The sequence below is a fragment of the Eleutherodactylus coqui genome, chromosome 7, assembly GCF_035609145.1.
Source record: "Eleutherodactylus coqui strain aEleCoq1 chromosome 7, aEleCoq1.hap1, whole genome shotgun sequence".
Lineage (NCBI taxonomy): Eukaryota > Metazoa > Chordata > Amphibia > Anura > Eleutherodactylidae > Eleutherodactylus > Eleutherodactylus coqui.
The window spans coordinates 93,141,607-93,166,622 of record NC_089843.1 but is presented as its reverse complement, the minus strand read 5'-3'; the positions used below and the strand labels follow the sequence as shown (position 1 = coordinate 93,166,622).

The window sequence follows — 25,016 nt, the reverse complement described above, 5'->3', positions numbered from 1 at the left end:
CACTTTAAAGCTATTCTCTTTATACTCCAGTCCTGACCTGTGGTTCAGATCCGCACCTTTACTGCATCAATTTCCTCTTTCTGAAAGTAGTTCTTTGGTATAATTTGAAAGTTTCTTCCGTATCGCCTCTCTTGCCCATACACACAAAAGCTGGATGCAGTTCGGTGAAAACAATGCTAAAGATAAAGTGTCGACTATAAAACGGCTTCCTCCAATCATTCTTCATTTGAAGACTCTTCCTATTAAACGTAGTAGTTGCAGAACAAAAAATGCAACTATTAAATTGTAACAATTGTGTATTTATACCATATGCAATGCTTTCGCTACAGACTATCCACAACGTACTACACTACCCTGTATAGCATTGGCAGTGTTCATATCTCAGCACAGACACTGCAATGCACAAATGCTTTTTATGACACTGTTCTCCGCAGGTGTTCTCATGTGAGATTAAACCTGTCAACAGCCTAGGAGAGATGAATAGAAGAGAACTTTACATCTATAGAATGATAGGACTGTCTAGACTATACAAACCAAGAACAGCACGCAATATACAGTTATAGTAGGTGCCAGCTTAATCAATGACACCTGCTTCCTCTGCCGCAAACATATTGGCATCTTGTTATCGCATGGTGCCAAGTTCTCAAGATTCAGTGCCAGCTGCTGGAAACCACTGAAAGGTAATGTATGCAGAAACCTGTTGCCTTTCACTAACTATATCACTTTGAGGTGCTTTGTAACAGATGATCGTTCAGTAGGATTTTTGTTTAAGATTAAAATGTCACTAAAGGCTTAGCTGTCTGCATGCAGAAAGATTGCTTCCTCTGTCTACTGCATTTCTGCTTACACTAACGAGGTCTTCCGGAATACGGTTTTTTAGAAATAGTAAAAATGACTATTGCAAGACTGTAACTTAGTGGTTAAAAAGCTAATTAGGAAGGCACTGGGTGCATAACTTAAACTAGATGCTGGTGCAATATTTACTTAAAGGGGGTGTACCTAGATACAACTTTTATCACCTATCTTATGGCTGAGGCCATTTACACGGGGCGATGATCACTCAAACTTTGTTCAAACGAACTTAAAGGGGTTGTCCCGCGCCGAAACGTTTTTTTTTTTTTTCAATAGGCCCCCCATTCGGCGCGAGACAAACCCAATGCATGTGTTAAAAAATAAAACGTTTAGTACTTACCGGAATCCCCGCGCTGCGGCGACTTCTTCCTTACCTTAGCAAGATGGCCGGCGGGATCTTCACCCACGATGCACCGCGGGTCTTCTCCCATGGTGCACCGTGGGCTCTGTGCGGTCCATTGCCGATTCCAGCCTCCTGATTGGCTGGAATCGGCACACGTGACGGGGCGGAGCTATGAGGACCAGCTCTCCGGCACGAGCGGCCCCATACACCAGGGAGAAGACCGGACTGCGCAAGCGCGTCTAATCGGGCGATTAGACGCTGAAATTAGACGGCACCATGGAGACGGGGACGCCAGCAACGGAGCAGGTAAGTGAATAACTTCTGTATGGCTCATATTTAATGCACGATGTATATTACAAAGTGCATTAATATGGCCATACAGAAGTGTATAACCCCACTTGCTGCCGCGAGACAACCCCTTTAAGCAATCATCGTCCAGTGTAAATGGAGAAAATAGTTTAATATTTGTTCACTTCTCGTTATCTCCTCAGTTTCTTTACTGATCGGGGGATTCCCGCTGGATCGCTGCATTCTCGCTAAGTGTAAATGCTCCCCACTTCATATAGAAGATGAAGCACTGAGCAAGAAGCCCGCGATCCAGCAGTGAATTCTGCCTGTCTAAACGCTCTGCACGGGTGCTAATGACCTAGCGGTGATGTCAACGCTCGTGCAGTTGTTTACCCGATTGTCGTCCCGGCTAAATGGGACTTTATGGGCAGCAGCAGACTATGGAGGCCTATGCATTGAGATTAGGGGCAGATTGTCTAGTATACAAATGTAGCCAAACAAAGCAGCATTTCAAATACAGATGTAACCTTTAGATAATTCACAGAAATCACTAGTGACTTTTTAGGAGTTCAAATCGTCTGTGTCATATAAATATATGAACCTCAGGGCTGGCTTCACACTGGAGTAAGTGCATTTACGCGTTGTGTTACATTTTTGTGCGTGCCTGTGCACTTTTATTGTATTTTTTACGCAAGCATGTTGTGTGTATTTGCATACGCAAAAAAGCACTCCAGCATGCTCCCATTGATTTCAGTGGGCAATTAAGTTAAATTAGTTTAATATGTGCTATGCTCCTACTCTATATGCATGAAAATAGAACATGTGTATGCAAAATATGCTCATGTGAACGCACCCACTGCAATCAATGAGTTCTATTCACTGCGTATTACACGCACACATTTTCTGTACGCAAATGCATTTGTGTGAATAAGCCCTAAACAATCCAATGTCTACATAAAGGCAGTCCTTAGTCTTCGAAGAACATGCATCTACTCACCTACATACAGAACACTGTCTCTGAGGCTGAAGGGCAGTGAACATCACGATAACAGAGTAATTACGTGGTGGTGCCTTAACAAATCTTCTGAACTTGTCACCATTCATACGGATGACAGATCGCCGGGAGCTCCATTCCATCATCTGTTCCACTTTTTCACTTAAGAGGTTCTAAAAAAAAATAACAAAATGGTGACACCACGTGTTACTTTGTAATACAGAATGTTCAATTCTTCACCAAGCAATTATATTTGTTCAATGAAAAGTTATACCATTTTCTAATTTCCTTACAACTTCAAGATCTCTGCTTGCAGTCATTCAAAAGGAGTCAGGTAGGGCTGGGCAATTTTGTCTAATATTAAAATCTTGATTTTTTTTCCAAACTTTTCTTGATTTTTTTTTCTTTGCTAAACAAGCTACGGCTCTGCTCCCATCTGCATCAGAGGCTCTGTTTGGAGCATCTAGCACAGATCCTGAACACGTTCCTGTACAAAATAGTGCCAAATGTTGTGATATTTTGGTCAGGAAAATGATGGACGGCATGACAAAAACCCAACAGACCCTATTTTAGTCCATGAGATCCATGGGCAAAGTTCCTGCTGGCCATTTCACCAGCACTTCAGTTTTTTTGTACAGCATAGCGCCTTCCTTCCTATGTACTTTGCTTCTTCAGTCCTCACAATCCCTTTGCTTGTTTCAGCCTGTGGCTCGGGCACTCCACACTATGTTTGATTCCAGCATCGTTCCCAGCTCATCAGTGTCTTGTCCTACCCACCCAGACTCCTCCACAGCTTGTACCATATCTAGCCGCAGCTTCCCTTTGGCCAATATTTGAAGATATTCAAAGTCATGCTTAATTAAAATGGTAAATTAATTAAATTAAGTCAATAAATTGCCTAGCCCTCCTCCACGAGATAGTAATAAGCACACACGTGCTAAGCTTATTCTAGTTACAGTACAATTATCTAATAAGCTAAGCAACAACAGTACAGTATGTGTCCATCATATGACTAGGACAGATTTTGATCCACTGGAAATAAGCAATGAAATTTCATATTGAATGACTGAAGTCACAGATCTAGAAAACCACAAAGAAACTGATGCAAAAAGTTATTGAAAAATTGTACTAAATTTTGATTAAAACAACTAAAAGATATTACAAGAGCAAGAAAAAATAAGTGATAGAAAAGAATTACCAGGAGAATCACATAAGAAACCAACACAATCTAAATTAATAACACACAAACACTTGTACCATTCAAGTCTTTTATCCAACACATTGAGTAAACAATGACAGTGCAGGAAGAAAAGTTAAGTGGACCTCTGTGTCTATTACTTCTCCAAGAGCTAATTGACAAAAGGAACTTCAATTAGGAAGGTGAGATTGGATGTGTGGGTTTCACAGGTGCTTTGTCCAATAAATAAAAGAACACAAGGCCTGATTACTAAGAAATCAGTTCTTAAGACTGATGAGTGTCAAGCATGACTCGATTCAAACAATTTTCAGAAGACATGTTATAGAGACTCATAAAGTTGAAAAAGGCTACAAAAACAAATAGATAAAATGCAAAACTATTGCTACTTTCCCCAGCTGGGCTTCCTTTTAAGATCGTTCCAAGAGCACAATTGGCAATGCCAAAAGAGGTGAAACAGGACCCAAGGGTAAGAGCAAAAGTCCTACAGAAAACTCTACAAACAACTTTGTTATTGTGTTCACTATTAGTAAAACATCAAACTGATCAAATATTCAAAATGATATGTGGAAGAAGAATAATACTGCACGTGAAAACCAAAACCTCATCCGCACTGTTAAGCATGGTAGAGGGAGCATCATGTTTTGGAACTGTTTTAATGCCTCCAAGCTTGACGCCTTGTAAAGGAACAATGAATATAAACTTTCTAAAGGAGAATGTAAGGACAGCAGTCCATGACCATAAGCTGAAGAGACCTTGAATAATGAAAAAGGACAATGAAGCAAAGCACATATGTAAAACAACTAAATAATGTTTGAAAACGAAGATTTGTGTTTGAATGGGTAAATCAAAGTCCTGAACGTAACCATATTGAGATTCTGTTACATAAACTGAAGAGGGCTTTGTATTTAAGGCATCCCAGAAATATTTATGAACTGAAGTACATCTGTAGGAATGGTCCAAAATTTCTCCTCAACATGCAAAAAGTGATTGCTGCTAAAGGGTTATCTACATTTTTTTTAATAGAGATGAGCGAGCATACTCGCTAAGGCTAACTACTCGAGCGAGTAGTGCCTTAGCCGAGTATCTCCCCGCTCGTGTCTAAAGATTCAGGGGCCGGCGCGGGTGACAGGTGAGATGTGGCGGTGAGCAGGGGGGAGCGGGTGGGAGAGAGGGATCTCCCCTCCGTTCCTCCCTGCTCTCCCCCGCCAATCCCCGCCGGCAGCTGAATCTTTAGACACAAGCGGGCAGATACTCGACTAAGGCACTACTCGCTCGAGTAGTTAGCCTTAGCGAGTATACTCGCTCATTTCTAATTATTAAGTTTAAGTGTCCACTTACTTTTTCTTCTTGCACTGTTCATATTTACTCAATGTGCTCAGTAATATGAACCATACAACGGCTTATGAGTTATTAATTTTGTTAGATTGTATTTTTCTATAATTGTGACTTAGATAACAATTAGACTGCATTTTAGTAGTCATCAATGCAAAAATCTAGGTAATTCCAAGGGATTCACTTACTTTCTTTCTTGCAACTCTATTTACTGACACTAAGAAATAAATAAAATAAAAACAACAACATTTACTATGATTTGATGCTCAAGATGTATTAGGAAGGACCAAAGAAAAACTCACCAAGCAAATGGAACTGTTTGTTCCTTTTAATTATCTTAACCCTTAGACAATTCAGACATTTAAAGCCAGTCTTTGTCTATACATACCATTAGTTTGAAAAGAAATCAATATCAGAGGGATCAACTAAAGAGGGTTTATAATTCCATTTCTCAATGTCATGTTAGTTTACCAACAGATTGAGTATTAAGGAGCATCAATTCTACACTGACATTTGTTCACATTTCACAAGAACTATGAAGACCTGCAACAATAAGACCCAAAGCATAGATGTTAATTAAACCAGAAGGTTTATTGAATACCAAGATATTGGCCAGGACAACCTCAACTTAAAGGGCCACTCTGGTGATTTTTTTTTTAATTCATTCATTATGTAGGTCAGGAGGGGTACAGTTTCTACTTGCAGAGGCACTGATAAGGCTTTTTAAGTCTCCTGAAGGCTACTAGGTGGTCTCTACAAGGGATAAACATTACCACTCTTGACACACATCATAGGCTTCTCACTCAGCTAGCCAGAAACCTACTCACTCCATACTAATAAGGAACAAAAACTTTGAAACATGTTGTCTTCATATGGTTATTTCTAAAGGCCCATTTAGACACAACGATTGTCACTCATAATTCGCTCAAAAGCCATCTTTTGAGTGATAATCGTTGTGTGTAACTGTACTGACATCGTGCAGTTTTCGTTACGCCATTGCTCATCGTTGTCTTTCAGCATGCTGAAAGACAACGATGAATCTTATCAGACAACGATGAGCCTTATCAGCATGCTGAAAGACAACGATGAGCCTTAGCAGCTGTATCCCGCTCCCTGATGACAGGCTGGGTATGAAGAACAGGGCAGTCCAGCTCTGTTCTCCATACCCCGCTCGGAGTGCTCAGCTGTAACAGCCGGGCGTTTCGAGCAGAGAACAGCTGGATGCAGAAGACAAGTGGAGCCACACCGCTTGTCTTCTGCATCCTCCGCTCAGAGCGCTCGGCTGTACAATAGCCAGGGCTCGGAGCGGGGAACAGCTGGATGAAGAAGACAAACAGGGACACCCCGCTATGTCTTCTGCATCCTCTGCTTGCAGCGCTCAGCTGTATAAAAGCCGGGCACACCGAGCTTGAAACAGCTGGATGAAGAAGACAAGCGGCCCCGCTTGTCTTCTGCATCTTCCACTCGTAGCGTAAGATGATCGCTTAACGTTTGAGCAATCATCTTGCGATGTAAGTGATACAACGATTATCGCTTAAAAGACATCTTTTGAGCGATAATTGTTGTGTCTAAATGGGCCTTAAGACTCTGGTTTTGGCTTATATTCCTATTCAGGGTATAAGGCCTGTTAAAAGGTTGAACACTGACTTGTAGGGAAGCTGCCTTTCAACATGTGCCACAGCTAAGGCATTGTAATATCTCCCATTTGTATATGCAAGAAGCATTGCCTTTTTAGTCTCCTCACACTTATCAGACAGTCTCCACAAAAAGAAACTGTAGCCCTCCCAATGCAATATGTAGGAACACACCCTTTTGGCATGGGGAACATTAACACCCAATTATTGGTTTGTGCATATATTTCCATGAGTAATAATAGAGGAAGGGAACAGAGTTTTGGGAAAGGATGTTCTAAAGTTGTTGCTTTATCGGGAGTACAACTGTTTACTGGAACTATATGTCAGAAGACCTGGTCCTCTTTAAGAAAGCCTTGCTTTGAAGCAGTGCTGTAACAGTTAGACTACATTCACATGGGCGAGCGCGATATTGGGCCGAGAAAAAACTGGGCCTGATATCGCGCTTGGCAACGTGCGTTTTTTTATGCCGATGCAAAGCCATTTTTATAAAAACCTCCTTACATCACTTTTGTGAAATAAGGATCCTCAGTCTCGTATTTCATGTGCCTCAAAGTATCACAAGTGTTTCCCATTAATTTCAAAGGGAAACGTCACATTGCACTCGCTTGCACATTGCACGGCATGCCATGTGATGTCTTTTAAGGTCCCACTGAAAACAGCGGACTAAGCATTCCGTGGGAACACCCAAAGACAAAACATGCTGCTGATGTGAAGAAGTCTATTCAAAAGAATGGTGTTCATATTTGTAAGAGTTTTGTGCATCTCGCATTGCACACGACTCACACGAGATTCTCGCCCATGTGAATAAGCCCTTATTCCACACAATAAAGTCAAATAATTTTTCACAGTACGGCTTTAACATTAAAAAATACACTGTGTAACTCTTGCTACTGTTTAAAGGCTTTACAATTCTATTGTATGATTCATGTTGATCTTGCTTTATACATGCATAAATACCTTAAAGGCAAATCATTAAAAATGAAGAAGTTGGGGGGCGTGTCCAGCAGCCATGCTGTGAGGTCGCACGGAACTTGAGCTCCGGGAAGATCCCCACCATCCTGCACCCATTCTGACTGCCCGACTCCATTAACCTGCGGAACAACTCACCCAGGCACGGGGGAACACCTGTAGAGGACCGAGGGAGCTCCAGCGAGTACCCGGCGGCGAAACTCGGCAGACACCAACTTCGGGCCTGCCGCCAGAGATCCGGCGCCGGCACTTCCGGCTGCAAGGTACGGCGCGCACTCCGCAGCTCCGATACACAGGAGGGGCTCGGCGGGAGGATCGAGACCCGGGAGAGGTGAGCGGCAAAGCCCAGGAGGCGGAAGAGAGCGGCGGGAGCCAGCAGAGAGCCGCGGCATCACGGCCCTGAGGATCCGTAGACCTCCCGCGGCGCAAAGAGGGAGGCGGGGCCCCGGTGGGGGATAGACGCCGCTCGACCGGCGCTGCATCCCGGAGCAGACAGCCCCGCGCGGGAGGCCCTGGTGGGGGACGACGGGACACCGAGGGGGGAGAGAGGAGCCACCGCAGACTCCACCAGATTGCCCCCCCCTGGACACCAGAGAGCGAGAGGGATACGTCCCCTCCCCCCCAGCTCCAACAGCAGCCCTGCACGAGAGGCACACTAAAGGCCTGCCAAGCACCTCATAAAGGGAATACCCCTGAAACGGGTGGGCACCCCATAACAGGGACTTGCCAGCAACCTGCACCTGCCCATTATAAAGTGCACAGTGGAACCCCCTCCACATGGACATTACTGCAGCCCGGAACGGGCGTATAACACCAAACCATACAAGGGGCCTGCCAGCCACCACACAGCGACAACAACACTAAAGTGGGTAATTAACCCACAACCAGCATCGCTGGCAACCTACACCCCACGTGCCCAGACATCCTCTAGCCTGGTACGGGCAACCACTAAGCGGCCGCCTACAACGCCTACCCGTAACCGCATCGCCATTACAACGGGCACACAACCCGCGCTTTTCTCGGCAAAAGAGGTGCCGGTACACGATCAGGGAGGCATTGGCACCCCACCAAAACACAGAACGCCAAGCGAACTCCGACCACTATAACCGTTGCCTATATAACCTAAAGAGACCCTCAACGGCAAGCCCGACCGCGATAAAGAGCAAATATTGAATACACAACTGAAAACCAGCCAAAACCAAGCAGGTTGACAACCTCTTTATCTCAAGCCGCTCGCACCACAGCAGCGGAGCGAATTTATACATCTCAAACCCTCGTCAGCAAGGAAATTTTCCATAGCTCTCTCAGGGCATAAAGACCGCAAACATACCACCGCCGTCCTCCTCCCGTCGGCGGGGAAGCCGCAAATCGTCCAGGATGAGCCGAAATACCCCTCCACCGATAACAGAGCGCCTTAAGGCCTACGCACTCGATCCAACAACAGATACCCCACGTCGACCACTCAGACTAGATGAAGACGCGAACGGGGCCTCTGGCTCAGCAACATCCCCAGAGACAGAAAGGGAACCAACGCTCAGACAAGTCACAGCGCAGCTCCTAGAGGCTATACAGACCAGTACCACCTCCTTAACCGGGAAAATTGAGGAGGTTAAAATAGATGTAGGTCTGATACGGCAAGACATGCAAAATCTCAGAAGCAGAGTAGGGGAGGCCGAGACACGTATATCGCAACTCGAAGACACCATGGCGCCAATACCAGATAAACTTACAGAACTTGACAAAGCAACTAATACCTGGTTCCAGCGAGCAGATGATCTGGAGAACAGACTGCGCAGAAACAATCTCCGGATAATTGGACTACCGGAACGCGCTGAGGGCCAAGACCCCTGTTCATTTATGGAAACATGGCTGAAAGAGCTTTTGCCAGAGGCCAAATTTACAGCGGCCTTCGCCATTGAGCGGGCCCATAGGGTCCCGGGCCGCCCCCTACCTCCAGGAGCCCCCCCAAGACCGATGCTGGCAAGACTCCTGAGCAGCAAGGATCGAGATATAGCCCTCCAGGCCGCAAGGCGGGCGCAGAACCTCCAGTACCAGAACGCTAACATTTCTCTTTTCCCAGATTTTTCGGCTGCCCTGCAGAAAACCAGAGCATCCTTCGTAGCAGTCAAGCGCCGCCTGAGAGAGGCCGCCATACCATACTCTATGGTGTATCCGGCCCGCCTGCGTGTGGTCCACAATGAACGAGCCACTTTCTTCTCCACTCCAGAGGAAGCCGAGGATTGGCTTAACCGCATGCCAAGATCACCCAGACGCCAATGATCATCGAACAGGTCTACCCTGGGAGGGGGGGGGGAGGGGGATGATGGACTTGGACTTCCAAACTTGGCCAATCTACTACTTCACATAATTTCTAAGAACCCACACATCCCTCCATGACCCCCAAGAGAGTGTGGAAACATACCTGAGTATACCCCCGTCCTGTCCCCGCTCTCCCCTCTACTCCCCACCAATATCCTCCCACTTCCCTACACACTACCATATAGTGATGTGACCTCGAGTTGTTTTCCCCTTTTTTTTTTTTAAAGAAGGGGAAAATTACAGATAGAATTTACTGTATGCCATACTAAAATGTTTTCTGGTCTAAATATGCATAAGATATTATAGTCGGGCAGAGAAGTTAATGTACCTGTGATATTGGGGGCCCAGAGTTCTATGCAGATTTAATCTGTCTGACTGTGCCCAGTTGTACCATCGCGTTTTAGGTGCACAGTCTTCCCCGTTATCACACGCACGTTCAAGTAATGTTAAACGTTATGATGTTTGTAATACCTAGGCAATTTACTGTTGATGTAATTACAATCGTTAAGTTCTGGACAAGTTTGTGCAGTGCAACACATGGAATCCATTCTGATCGGAGCATGGGGATGCACTCCTCGGCCCTTGTTCGGGGGGCTCTGGTGGCTGGCCGGGCGCGGGCTCGACCTCGTTCGGTGGGGTACACTCTCCCGCATAACTATAGAAACACTCGAGTTAAATGGCCAACATAAACATACTCTCCTGGAACGTGAGGGGAATGGGAGCCCGCAGGAAACGCTCTATGATTTTCACATATGTCAGGAACCATAACCCCCACATAGTGTGTTTCCAGGAGACGCACATGATCTCTGAAAAAACAAAACTATTACAAAAACCATGGGTTCAATGGGCTATACACTCAACTTACTCCTCATATGCCAGAGGAGTGTCCATACTAATCCACAAGCGGCTGCGGTGGGAACCGGGACGCACAGTCAGAGACCCAGAGGGCAGATTTTTGTTCATCCAGGCCTGGATAGAATCCCAACCCTACGTAATAATCGGGCTATACCTCCCCCCACCAGCCAACATAGCAATCCTATACCAGGCGGCCCAATTCGCCACCCAGTACCCCAACGCTTCCATATTATGTATGGGCGACTTAAATTTGATACTGGACCCCCAATTGGACAGATTCGGCACCCCCGCAGCTCACCCAGCCCAAACCAGCCCCTCGCCTTTGATGCAATTCCTACAGGAGGTCGGCTGGTGTGACGTATGGAGAGTAAGACAACCGGCGACACGTGAATACTCGTGTCATTCCATCGGCAGGAACGCTCTATCCCGAATAGATTACTGTCTTGGTAACGCCAGACTGTGCACTGCAACAACACACATTAAATACCTTACCAGAGGTATATCGGACCATTCACCTATACTCGTAGAAGTTTCCACGCCAGACACGCATGCCCATAGGCATAACTGGCGTGTACACCCATTCTGGTTAAACCTATTCGGTACAAACGATAGAGTACCCGACCAACTTTCTGTTTTCCTAGAACTGAATCAGCCAGATACCGACCCTGCGGTGCTGTGGGAGACATTAAAGGCCTTTTTACGAGGCGCTCTAAAATCGTCCATTTCATATATTAAAAGGGAGTCTTCTAGGCTGGAACGCGAGATGGCGTCTCAATACGAACGTCTAGAGGCAGACTACATTATAGACCCAACCGACGAACGCAGAGAGCAGTGGCTACGGCAGGGCAGGCAATATTTAACTCACCTACAAGAGAAGGCTCGTAGAGCCTCCTTCTTTGTAAAACAGAGGTTTTATGAACTTGGCAATCAGTCCAGTAGCCTATTGGCCACTCTGGTGCATCAAAATTCGGCATCGCCGTCGATACTCCGTATCGCGTCGGAAACAGGAGAGATACTTCACCAAAAAGACTTAATAGGAGCAAGATTTCAACGCTTTTATAGAGACCTCTACGCTACTGGACTCCATGTCACACAACAAGAGCTAATAAGCTACCTGTCTAGCCTCAATTTTCCCACACTCTCTCAGGATCAACAGACCCTAGTAGATGCCCCATTTACCCTAACAGAACTCTCGGAGGCTCTTCAGGAGATGTCCAATGGTAAAGCCCCAGGCCCAGATGGCCTACCAGTAGAGGTATTTGCAAAGTACCAAGAAATACTCCTGCCCACACTGCTCGAGACCTATAATGCTGCCTATAACAATAAAACACTACCCCCATCCTTCTATGAGGCTACAATCGTACTCATCCTAAAACCAGGAAAAGACGCCCTGGAATGTGGCTCGTATAGACCCATATCCCTCCTTAATTCAGACTACAAACTCCTGACAAAAATGCTTGCCCGACGCCTCAATAACGTCATTCTAGACCTGATACATCCAGACCAAACTGGATTTATGCCGGGCAAATCCACAAGAGAAAACCTACGCAGGGTACAGGTAATAACGCAAATCGGAGCGACAGATAAAGCGGACTGGGCCCTGGCTTCACTAGATGCAGCCAAGGCCTTTGATTCCATAGAGTGGCCCTTCCTGCTCCAGGTGCTGAGGAGATTTGGGTTTGGAGACCGCTTTATCCAGTGGATCTCTATAATCTACAAAACACCATTGGCAGCAATCTCCGTGAACGGCACCTGTTCCACGTATTTTCCCCTGTATAGAGGTACCAGACAGGGGTGCCCCCTCTCCCCGCTTCTCTTCGCCCTGGCTATGGAACCGCTGGCCCTTATGCTCCGAGCAAGCCCCTTATACCACGGGATTCAAATCGGAAATCGGGAGGACCGCGTGGCGCTATACGCTGACGACCTTATGCTCTTTATGGCAGACCCAACAACTACCTTGCCTCATGCCATAGACGTCATTAACACGTTTGGATCCTTCTCAGGATTACAGATAAATTGGTCAAAGTCCGCCTTAATGCTAGTATCCACACAAAACCCCCTACAATCATTGGACTCACTGTGCGGATTATGAGTCTCTAGAGAATTCAAATACCTGGGAGTTCAGATCACCAATACAACTGCTAGAGTCCTAGATCTGAATGTCTATCCATTAATAGACCTATATAAATCCAAATTCAAAGTATGGGGAGCACTACCCCTGTCGGTCGCAGGTCGTATTAACCTGATTAAAATGATAGTCTTACCGAAGTGTCTATACATCTTGCAGCACATCTCCGTCCCAGTCCCGACTAGATTTTTCCGAATGATGAACTCCCTCATGACCTCCTTCATATGGGGCAACTCTCGCCCAAAACTTAAACTCTCCACGCTACAGAGACCGAAGGACGAAGCCGGGTCGGCACTCCCAGACTTATTACTATACTACCTAGCCGGCCAATTGATACACTTAAAATGCTGGCTGGAAAACGGTCCACTGCCCAATTCAGAGGCCCATCTGGCCCAGACTCTGAACACTTCTAGCCTCTGGCCGTTGCTGGAGCTCCCCGCCACGGTGAGGGGCAAAATACTGCCTATACATAGACTGGCTATGCGGGTCTGGCGCCGGGCGAGGGAGGTGAGCGGATTCTCGGATATAGCCGCAGACATGCCGTTGTGGAGAAACCCCGGGCTGGGGGAGCTGCGGTTGCTAACTGATCTAGAGGTATGGGAACAGCATGGGATAGCTCATTTAGGAGACCTATACAACTCTAATATCCTGCTATCCTTTGAGCAGCTCCAGGCCCAATACCAAATACCTCGACCTCACTTCTACAAATACCTACAAATCCGGCATGCGCTTCAGACCCAATTTCCGCCCACGAGTAGCACTATATCCCATTACCCACTAATTGGAATATTAAGATCGCAAGGGCCCCGCGGACTTATCTCGACATTATATTCCCATCTAACAATTGCAAAAGCCACAAGGGAAATCCCCCCCGCTTTCTAAGTGGAAGTCTCTGATCCCAACGCTGACGGAGGAGACGTTCCAAGAGGTGCTGGAGTCGCCACTGTCCGTCTCCCCCTCAGCAAATAATAAGTTGACTCAACTTTATATAGTCCATCAATGTTACCTCACCCCGGCGAGACTACATAAAATGGGCAGGACTTCATCCACACATTGTATCAGATGCACCTGCTCATACGCTGATTTTTGGCATATGATCTGGGACTGCCCGCGGATCCGATCATACTGGGACGAAGTCATAGATCTGTTATCCACGGTCCTTGAAATCCCAATCCCTGCCATACCAGAAATCTGCCTTTTTGGTATCCTCGATGAGGAGCAGTGGCAACATTACCACAGAGTATTCCTAAGGGAGGTACTGTTCATGGCTAGGAAGGTCATCGCGATGAGATGGATGGACCAGAGGGGCCCGACCGTGGCAATGTGGAAGAAAACCACAAACTCAATTATACCCTACAACAACATAGTATACAAAGCCCGCAAATGCCCGGATAAATTTCAAAAGGTGTGGGGCCAGTGGTGTGACTCCTCGTTGACCTTGTATCCCCCGCAGCCGCTCGCATTAGCAATATCAGCGCTACAAAGGCGATAGTAAAACCCTCGAGGAACTGCGGTGAGACAGGGGGACTCGGCCCCGCGCACGGTCAGCCACCCGGAATATCATTATACGCTTCCCTTCTCCCTCTGAAAATAAATAAAACACTTTGAGGGTCCTAGCCCTGTGCCGTAACACGCCCAGTCGATTAGCACATCTCGATGCAAGTACATACCTAAGTGCCTAAGGGGGAAAAAAAAAAAGTCACAACTGACCTATGCTTTAAAATGGGCTTTAGCACGGCTATACCTCCCCCCCATGTACCCCCCATTACCCTTACTCTTCCCCACCTTCCTATTTCTCCTATAACACGATATTATACTGCATGCCTACCGCCTCTCCCTTTGTTCAGGGCCGGGAAAACTCACCAAATATGACGCAAACTGAAATGTACAAGCCCGATTGGCTTATATCGCATGTAAGACTTTGTACTGCACAATGTTTCTGTTTCCTTTTCTGTATTCGTTATGTTATTAACTTGTCAATAAAACGAGTTTAAAAAAAAAAAAAATGAAGAAGTTAAAATAATGATGAATCTGTTACATTTTTGATACAAACAAGACAAACCCCATGCTATTCTCCTGTAATGCATCAATTAGAAGAGGGAGTTCTCTCTTGCCTTGGGTATCATTATCATTCTCCAAAAATGTCACAACTGATTAATAATGATGGCGCTTACCACTGATGACAGGTTTCAGGACCATCTTAAGCCAGTTTATAATTTATGACAAATTTAGTGTCACCTGCCCACTATCCTAGATTTTTCTCCTAGACTCATTAAGACTCGTTTTTATGTAATTATGTTTACTTTTATTAATTATTTATTGGGACAGTTTCCTCTTATGGCAGAGTTTTGTTTGCTTTCATTCTCAATACAGGTGGACTATGTTCCACTGAAACATCTGTTAAATCTAAATAAGTTAAGGCACACATATTGTCTAAAAATGTTCTAGTATCTAGTAGTGTCTTATCAAAAACAGGACATTAAACTTATATGGGCATTCCTATCTTATGAAGTGAGGGCTTATTGCTATGACAATGGGTTGAGACCCTCGCTGGTTCTAAGAATGAAGGTGCACCAGTGCTGGTGTAGCACTTCATCTCCTACACAGCAGAGCCCCAGCTATCCATTCTCTACTCAAGTGAACAGGGCTGTGGGATACTTTTTGCACAGCTAGGAGTGTTGCTGTGCAGGGCAAACTTAGAAGAGGTCGTAGTACTAAACTACCATCATAACATGATGGTATGCCACCACTTTACGAAATGGGGAAAAAAATTGTTATTGATGTTCATGAGAAAAACTAAATAATCTTGTACATGTGAGACCTTTTAAAAACGAATAAAAAGAAATGTTACAGCAAGCTTTCGAGACTACTTTGGTCTCTCTATCAAGAATGATGGAAAAAAATATCTGAAGATACACACATATGTATATAAAACAGCAGAAACATGGTGTGATTAACAGTCGTAAAACAAAACCAGCTTGGAAATACCCCTTTAAGACATGACTTTTATAACTTTTTTTGCAAATGTTGAGAAGTACCAAAAAGTAAAAGCAAAACCTTAAACCGTGGCTTCACTTGTATACACCTGCACAATAATTCTGGACCTCGTTTTGATTCACCAAGATTGGTTGATTCTTTCTCAACACAAAAAAGGAAAGTAAAAAAATTAATGTGGAGAATTGAGCCTAATTCTTTTTAGATCTCCCATTTTATTTAAGAAATCAATGCCAGTGAAATCAGATTATAGGCTCCCATAAATGTGCTGTTCAAATATTATATGACATGTAAAAAATAATTAGATGGAATTTTCCTTCATGCTTTTTTTATATTTTCAATGGAAATACAGTGTTCTAGTATTTAATGTTACAGATTAGTATTAAAAGTGTTCTGAGGAGTGGCAATTATGTCAAATGTTCCTAGTCAATTCTATCTGTCTGTATTTTATTTTACTACATTGTTAAGCAGCCTTGATCAGAGACGTGCGGAGCTGGAGGATTGACACTCCATGTTAATTTCTAATTTCCACTTTTGCTATGCTTACAAAACTTTCGAGTTACTTAAGCAGATGGAGTGAATACTCCAAAGAGTCGCAGTGAATTTCCTGTAATTTCATCTGAACACAATTCTTAAAAACTATTCAAGTCAATCACTCCAGCTTGTTTACAAGACAAAAAGCAACAGGGTAACACGTTAAATGTGCAACATCACATAGAGCGGAACAGCAGGAAGCAAACTGATTTCAGCTACTGAACACTAATTAGTCAGAGCTCTAGAATAAAGAATCTTTTTTGAAACATTTATTTACAGTCAATTGTTCTACGGATACAAATTTGATGAAAATAAAAAGTATCAATTAGCTTTTGAAGATATGTTGACAGTTTTTCCATCATATGAAACTATGATTTATAATGAATGTAAACCTAAAGGAAAGGGGGGGAAAAAAGCATGAACGCATTTACCGCATTTGGAAGTGAAGTAAAAAAAAAAACAACTAATGATGCATTTTAAATGGGCTGTCTCATCAGCAGGGGTGAAATTCAGCCTGTTTCCCAATTCTCTCAAACCAGTAGTTAAAACAGCAGCCAGTTAATGGAACCAGGGAGGAGAGGAATGCCGACCTGGATCTACACCTCTTTCAGCAAGAGTGTCTTAACATTTAATGTTGGGTGCACAGGAACCTGCTGTTTATACCATGTTTCATTTCTGTAAATTTGGATTTTCAGGTGTTCTTCCCTATTTTTCTGTTTGCAATCCACATTCACACAGTGGGCATATAAGATGCCTAGCATTTTGCCAGTAGTTCATGTCCTGACTTTCTTGCCTTTGCTTCCAATGCGGCATTGCACTGCCTCTGCTTGCCCAGAACATCAGGCATTTAGAGACATTCTAGGCAACTGGTTAGTAAACCCATTATAATGTGTGTAATGTGTGCACATACAGATGCACACTCTGTAACAATAGGAGAGGCAAAGATTGTGGAGATCCCTGTCAGTGTCTGCAGATCTGTTATCCTGCAGCTTGTAAGTACATCATGAGCATTAAGAGTTTTGGGGCGAATACTAATCCCTAAACCATGATGACAGTGTTTCACTAAAAGGTAACATTACTGTATGATAGTTAACAGCTACATATCCCAAATCTAACCTCCTAAAAGTAAGCACAGTTAACAATTTACAATTCTCTTTTTGTTGTCCATGTGTTTACGTGTAGAACTGTAGAAAGGTGAGAGAAGTTTTTCTTAAGTCTATGTTTAATGAATTTTTATAAACAAAAAATGTACAAATTACAAATCTTTTGTTACTAAACTTTAGTACACAAAACAAAGTAAGTGAATATTAAATAATAAGTAATACTATTTAAAGGGGTTGTCCCGCAGCAGCAAGTGGGTCTATACACTTCTGTATGGCCATATTAATGCACTTTGTAATGTACATTGTGCATTAATTATGAGCCATACAGAAGTTATAAGAAGTTTTTCACTTACCTGCTCCGTTGCTAGCGTCCTCGTTTCCATGGAGCCGACTAATTTTCGCCGTCTAATGGCCAAATTAGCCGCGCTTGCACAGTCCGAGTCTTCTTGTCTTCTCAATGGGGCCGCTCGTGCAGGATGCCGGCTCCGTGTAGCTTCGCCCCGTCACGTGCCGATTCCAGCCAATCAGGAGGCTGGAATCGGCAATGGACCGCACAGAAGCCCTGCGGTCCACGGAGGGAGAAGATCCCGGCGGCCATCTTCAGCAGGTAAGTAAGAAGTCACCGGAGCGCGGGGATTCAGGTAAGCGCTGAGCGGTTTTTTTTTTTAAGTCCCTGCATCGGGGTTGTCTCGCTCCGAACGGGGGGGGGGGTTGAAAAAAAAAAAATGTAGATGAACAAAGATATTTTGTATTATCTAAACTCAATTAAAAGAAACAGAAATAATACTCCCCCCCCTTAACCCCGGGATACAAATAGGAAGATGAATGAGAAAAAAATAAAGCATAAATTATTTTGCAATTAAAACCACAGGTATTCTTCTAACAAAAGAGATTTATATTTAGAACAATCTTGGAAGCATATCAAATGATGCCATGTCAAGTATTTGATAATAAAAGAGTCAAAGTAATTATCATTACTAATGATATCACACAGTCATTAGGAAGCAACATTGCCATAAGATTTTGCTGTTAGTGAATTGTAGGAAATCGCTGCCCAATTGTGGGCAAATGTAGACCAAGAGATGAGGGCCGTAATCAATGTATAACGCAACAAAGATAGTCTTTCCATACCTGGTACTGCCTGCTTTTGTGAAACTGGGACTAACAAGGATCAACTACAAAGTGGGAGACCACAAACAAGGAAGGCAGATAAGTCCATTGTGCTGCTCTCCAAATCAGACAGACAGCAAGCTGCTCCTGAAATTAAAGCAGATTTCAACTTAGGTCATGTATCCTAGGATACTAAAGGAAGCAGCAGAGGTAACTGCTGAGCCACTTGCCCTAATCTCTGAAAACTCCTGGAGAACAGGAGAAGTCCCAGGAGATTGGAAAAGGGCAAATGTTGTCCCTATCTTCAAAAAAGGAAAGAAGGTAGATCCAAGAAACTACAGGCCTGTGAGCCTGACTTCTATACCGGGAAAGATCTTCGAACAAATTAAACAGCATGTATGCAAGTACTTGGATAAAAATGGAGTAATTAACCAGAGCCAGCATGGGTTTGTACCAAACAAGTCATGCCAGACGAATCTAGTTTCCTTCAATAACAGAATCACTGGCTGGGTTGATCAGGGAAATGCAGTGGATATAGTTTATCTTGGCTTTAGTAAAGCATTTGACAAAGTATCTCATACCATCCTTATAGGAAAAAAAAACTGGCTGAGTGATCGTACTCAAAGAGTGGTCATAAATGGCTGCACATCCAAGTGGAAGAATGTATTAAGTGGGGTACCCCAAGGCTCTGTCCTAGGCCCAGTGTTGTGCAACATTTTTATAAATGATCTGGAGGAGGGAATTGATAGGAAACTGATCAAATTTGCCGACGACATAAAGCTAGGAGAGATAGTTAACACTAGGGAAGAGAGAGAGAGAGAGTATCCAAAAAGATCTAGAAAAACTTGAACAGTGGGGGGGGTGACTAACAGAATGGTATTTAACAAGAAGAAATGCAAAGTTCTACATCTGGGCAAGAGAAATGAAGAAAGAACATATAGAATGGGAGGAATTGGGCTAAGCAGCATATGTGAAAAGACTTGGGTATACTAATAGATCATAGACTGAACATGAGTCAACAATGTGATGCAGCAGCAAAAAAGGCAAACACAATTCTTGGATGTATTAAGAGAAGCATAGCGTCTAGATCACGTGAGGTCATTATCCCCCTCTACTCTTCCTTAGTCAGAACTCATCTGGAATACTGTGTCCAGTTTCGGGCACACCACTTTAAAAAAGACATAGACAAACTGGAGCAAATTCAGAGAGGAGTTACCAAGATGTGAGCGGTCTGCAATTCATGTCCTAGGAGGAACGGTTAAAGGATCTGGGAATGTTTAGCTTGCAAAAAAGAAGGCTGAGAGGAAACTTAATTGCTAGCTACAAATATTTGAAGGGCTGTCACGGTGCAGAGGGATCAGCCCTATTCTCATTTGCACAAGGAAAGACCAGAAGCAATGGGATGAGACTAAAAGGGAGGAGACACAAATTAGATATTAGAAAAAACTTTCTGACAGTGAGGGTGATCAATGAGTGGAACAGGTGACCACAGGACGTGGTGTGTTCTCCTTCAATAGAAGTGTTCAAACAAAGTCTGGACAAATATCTGTCTGGGATGATTTAGTGAATCCTGCACTGAGCAGGGGGTTGGACCTGCTATTCTATGAGAAGGAGGTACCTATGGAAACTATCAAGAGGAGAGGTAGATCAGCTGGCCTCTGTGGTACAACTTTTGTGTGAAAACCATAAAAAGAAAACACTGTAATTAGTGCAGAAACACAAGAATTAGACCATAGAAAGTTATGAAAAAAGTGTTACGGACAAATGAGTCCAAATTTGAGGTGTTTAGGAGCAAAAGAAAAATACACGTATGATGTTCAGCAAATGAAAACATAGTGCCCAACAGCTACACACCAACTGTAAAACATGGTGGAGAGTCTGTAATGGTTTGGGGAGCATGGTGTAGTGAATACACTATATAGAATCAAGGGAATTCTCGAATACAAAGAGTACCACAAAATCTTTGTTCACCATGCAGTCCCTGCCAGAAAACAAAAGATCAGTCGGGGATTCATCATGCAGCAAGATAATGACCCAAAGCACCCTTCAAAGCTTTGCAAGAACTACCTGGTAAAGAAAGAAGAACAGGGTACCCTGAAAACGATGGAATGGCAACCCCAATCACGTGTTTGCTCTTGTTTACAATGGCCCTGGCGCCTTTGCGGGTATGCTGCTAACAGTTAGTGTTTCAACTAGAGAGCGGTACCTGATCACTATGTGGCCAGAATAGTCAAATTCTGAAGTCTTCGTTGACTATGCTACCTTATTAGGAGCACCGTTTCAATTCACATTTATGCAACAGAAGCGTAGCAACACAGATCAACTTGAGCTGAATGCAGATAATGCTAGTGTACACTTCACAACAAAACTTTGGTGTTGCCGACTGCTTATACCACCTACTCCGGCAGACGGTTTACTTTCTAGCTCATTCAGCAAACTGCAAACTTCTTCCCTTGCTTCTACTAAGCCCATTACTCACACTCAATCTGGGTATTACATAGCCTTTTTACCATACCGTCAGACAACCACTTCTCAATATGAGCTCAGCTGAACTTTTAAGATTCCCGGTTATGTTTCCAAAAGTGAACCTGCCTTATAATAATTCCAAATTCCTGTTCCTTGCAGGTAACAAGACTTTTACAAATTCTATTTCTGAACCACTATTGAACTAAAAATTGGGCATTGGACATTTAAAAAACTACGATCAAATAAAAGCAAATATTTTCCTAACTGCAGTTATCTGGTTTGCAACCTGGTCCAGGAAAATGACAGTTGAAGTCTGGGCATCACCTTCAAGTTCTTTCTTCCCAATGGTTACACAGTAATGTTCTGAGATACAACTGACAGCATGTGCCAAGTGGAAGCTTGGCACATGATAAATCTGTAGACAGTCCATGAATAGGATTAGATTATTTCTTTGTAATAAGGCGATAAGATAAATCATATTGGAAGGCTTTGAAATAGGATTTGTTCCTTTAATATCAAAACAAATACAATACAGTAAAATATGGCAACTATATTAGAGAAAATGTCCTGATTAATAAGTCATTATTGTGGTCTTTAGACCCTTTGAGGAGATTTTGTTTGATTTATATCATGATATGGTAGGAGGAAAATCTGAAAAAAAAGCAGATATAACAGATGGAAGGTCACTGCTGAGCTGTGTAATATGGCTTCAGAGAAAAATAAAAGAAGCAGGAAATATATCGTCTTAGAATGAAATGAGGCCCTCGTCTCTCTGGGAGCTGAGCAGCTAACCTGTTAATTATGTTTTGCAGCCTTGCAGGATAATAGAAAGTTTGTATTCCTCACCAGTAGCTGGTCATTCCGTAATCACTTGGGCTTAGGCTATGCACTTGTTTTAAATTTCAATTTCTTTGTGATTTTAAGGGCATTTATAACATTCTGAAGTGATTTTGCCAGTGCTCTTTTAATGAAAAATTAAGCCTGTTCACACCGGGAGAAAAACATTACTTGTAATGATGCTTGTAGAGTGGCCTGTGAAATGTTCATTTAACATTAGGGATCATAGGATTGTGTTCCTCTACTAAATGGTAATTCTAACTTTTGCTTTACACCTGGCCCCTGTGAGAATGTCATTTGAAATCCTTGCAAGTTATTAAAATGGGTTGTCCACTTCGAACAATTGCTATTTAATAGAAGAGTCCCCCAATGATAAGATACCTTTCTTGCCGTTTGGACCCCAAACCACCAGCTAGATTTCAGAAACAGGTGCTCAAATTCACAGTAGCATATTTGCAGGAAAAATGAAGGATGACACCATATCTATAGAAATCAATCGTCTGTCTGTAAGATTCAGGCTTTTTTTTCTATTAAGCCCTGCCTGTAGCAGGACTTAATACGATTCCTGTAAAAGCACAATAAACTGCGATACTGAAGTATTGCAGTATATTGTATAAGTGATATTGCATAGGTGATCACAAAAGTAAAAAGAAGTTAAAGATTTTTAATTATTTCAAAAAATAAAATAGAAATAAGTTTTAAAAAAACTTCATATTTTTAACGTTAAAAGATCAAAACAAAATAAACATATTTTGTATCATGACATCTATAAAAGACTGATCTATTATAATAATGCATTATTTATCCCACACGGTGAACACCATTAGATTTGCACAATTTTGGTCACCTTGTTTTAAAGAAAAATGTTAATACAAAGTGTACAAAATGTCATATGTACCCCAAAATGATATCAACAGAAATTAAACCTGGTCCTGTAAAAAAACAAACCCTCTCACAGACCCAGAGATCTAAAATTTTTAAAAAGTTACAGCGGTCAGATTATGACTACATAATGTGTGTTGCAGCACAGGAGTGATCCTGTATCAACAAAAATCACAACATTTATCTTATCTGGGATAATGATATAACTGCATAGTACCGCAATAGTTGCAATGTGAACACAGTACAATTTTCTAATATACACATTGTTCAGATTCCGCCTCAGTACAAACTGCCTGGCTTGGATCCATGGGAGAATTCTTTTTTTCTTTGGATGGGATTTAAGGAAGAGATTATAACTGCACTTTTCACATAGACCCTTGGCTTTTTGCTCATCAGACCACCTGCAAATTGTGCGATAGATTCAGAAGCGGACAGTTGCTATTGGTCATACCACATAAAATTAATAGTTCCAGCCAATCTAAGACCCGCTAAAATTTTCTTGTAATGGTCTTCTCTTGCTTTAAACTATGAGGCACATTTAATAAACAGTTTATGCCAGGATTTGAACATTTTGGTACACATTGCCTTAAATACATGATTGTGCGATGTTTGATATTTTATGCCAGCGCCTACGTGGGCAGGCCTTATTGTTAGGGGCTCATGGCCACTCGCAGCCCATTGATATACTACAATTTACTCCAGAGACTGATCTAAATTATAATTGAAATTTATGCAAGATTGCAGCATGGATGGCCCAAGGCTTACATCTCTTAATACAAATGACTCCCTTGATGCACGCAACGTTGGCACAACCTTTACTTAGCTTAGAGTACAAAATGCTGGTCTAAGTAAGTCTGCTCCTATGAGTGTAGTGCTGTTTGCTTTTGAAGCTCTTAAGGCTGATTTAGACACACTGATTCTCGCTCAAAAATCGCTCAAAGTCGTCTTTTTTTGGGGTGAGAATCGTTCATTGTGCAGTTTTCGTTAACCAATCGCTGATCATTCTCTTTAGGCATGCTGAAAGAGAACGATCAGCCTTATCAGGAGTTCACAGCGGGATACCGCTGACACTATTGTTTCAGCGGTATCCCGCTCCGTGAACACAGCCGGGGTATGAAAAACACAGTGGTCCAGCTGTTTTCTGCATACCGTCCTCGGAGCGCTCAGCTGTATACCAGAGAGCAGAGAACAACTGGATGCAGAAGACAAGCGGCCCCGCGGCTTGACTTCTGCATACCCCACTTGAGACACAAAGTGAAAACAGAAAAAGTCAAAAAAGATCCTACACTTACATGGTCACTTTTACTGAGACCATGTAAAGGTGACCTCTGTAAAGGTGTTTCTATTAGAGGTTACCCTGGGCACAGGATCTTTTTTGTCTTTTCCTATTTTCATTTCTTCTGGGGGCCCCTAGCCACCCAGTTATTCAATCCATGCATGCCCTTACTTAATGCCCCCCCGATGGAACAGGGTCTCCTTTATCTACATTATATACTTTATATAGTTTCACCATCACTCACCATAAAGCACTATAAGCCCTTTTGGCCATTTAGAGGCGCTGTCCAGATCACCACATCTTTTTTCTCGGGGCACAAAGTGATCGCTCAATGTTTCAGTGATCACCTTACCCTGTAAAAGCACATAACGATTATCGCTCAAAAGTCACCCAAAAGACATCTTTTGAGCGATAATCGTTGTGTCTAAACCAGGCTTTAGAATAGACCAGATACCCACAATCAGGAATTCTGACTGGTTTATCTCTTTTGTTATACTACATATACACCAACCAGCTTCAAAACTGTAGATATGAGTGCAAAACTTCTCTTTACACTGTAATGACACTATTACTTTTGTTTTCTGTGCTTTTTTATTCTGAGCTCCAAAAATGATAGCTACGGTTGCTTTTGACTTTTTACCACTAGAATTTGTAACTAAGTTCCATGACTGGCCTAGCGACTCAAACTTTATGCTAGTTGTGATTCTATTCCAAAGTTACAGACCTATTTTTCCATTCAGTCAGATAACACAATTACACTAAACTCCATGTCTTGACTTCTGTTGACTCTATGTATAAACTGCTGCATTTTAACATCTTTGAAAAATTTCTGCATCGCTGAAGCCGGAGCAGGTTGTCTGAAGAAAACCGTATTTGCCAAACATTCGAAATATTTTCCATCG

General features: G+C 43.1%; 1 protein-coding gene across 1 annotated transcript in view; it reads right to left on the bottom strand.

The window, feature by feature from the left end:
* The window catches only part of TUSC3 (tumor suppressor candidate 3), a 232,139-nt gene that overhangs the window by 110,181 nt on the left and 96,942 nt on the right, over positions 1–25,016 (bottom strand). Inside the window, exon 2 of the mRNA XM_066574657.1 lies at positions 2,481–2,650. Within this exon, the coding sequence (XP_066430754.1) occupies positions 2,481–2,650 (170 nt within the window). The remainder of the gene's footprint in view (positions 1–2,480; positions 2,651–25,016) is intronic.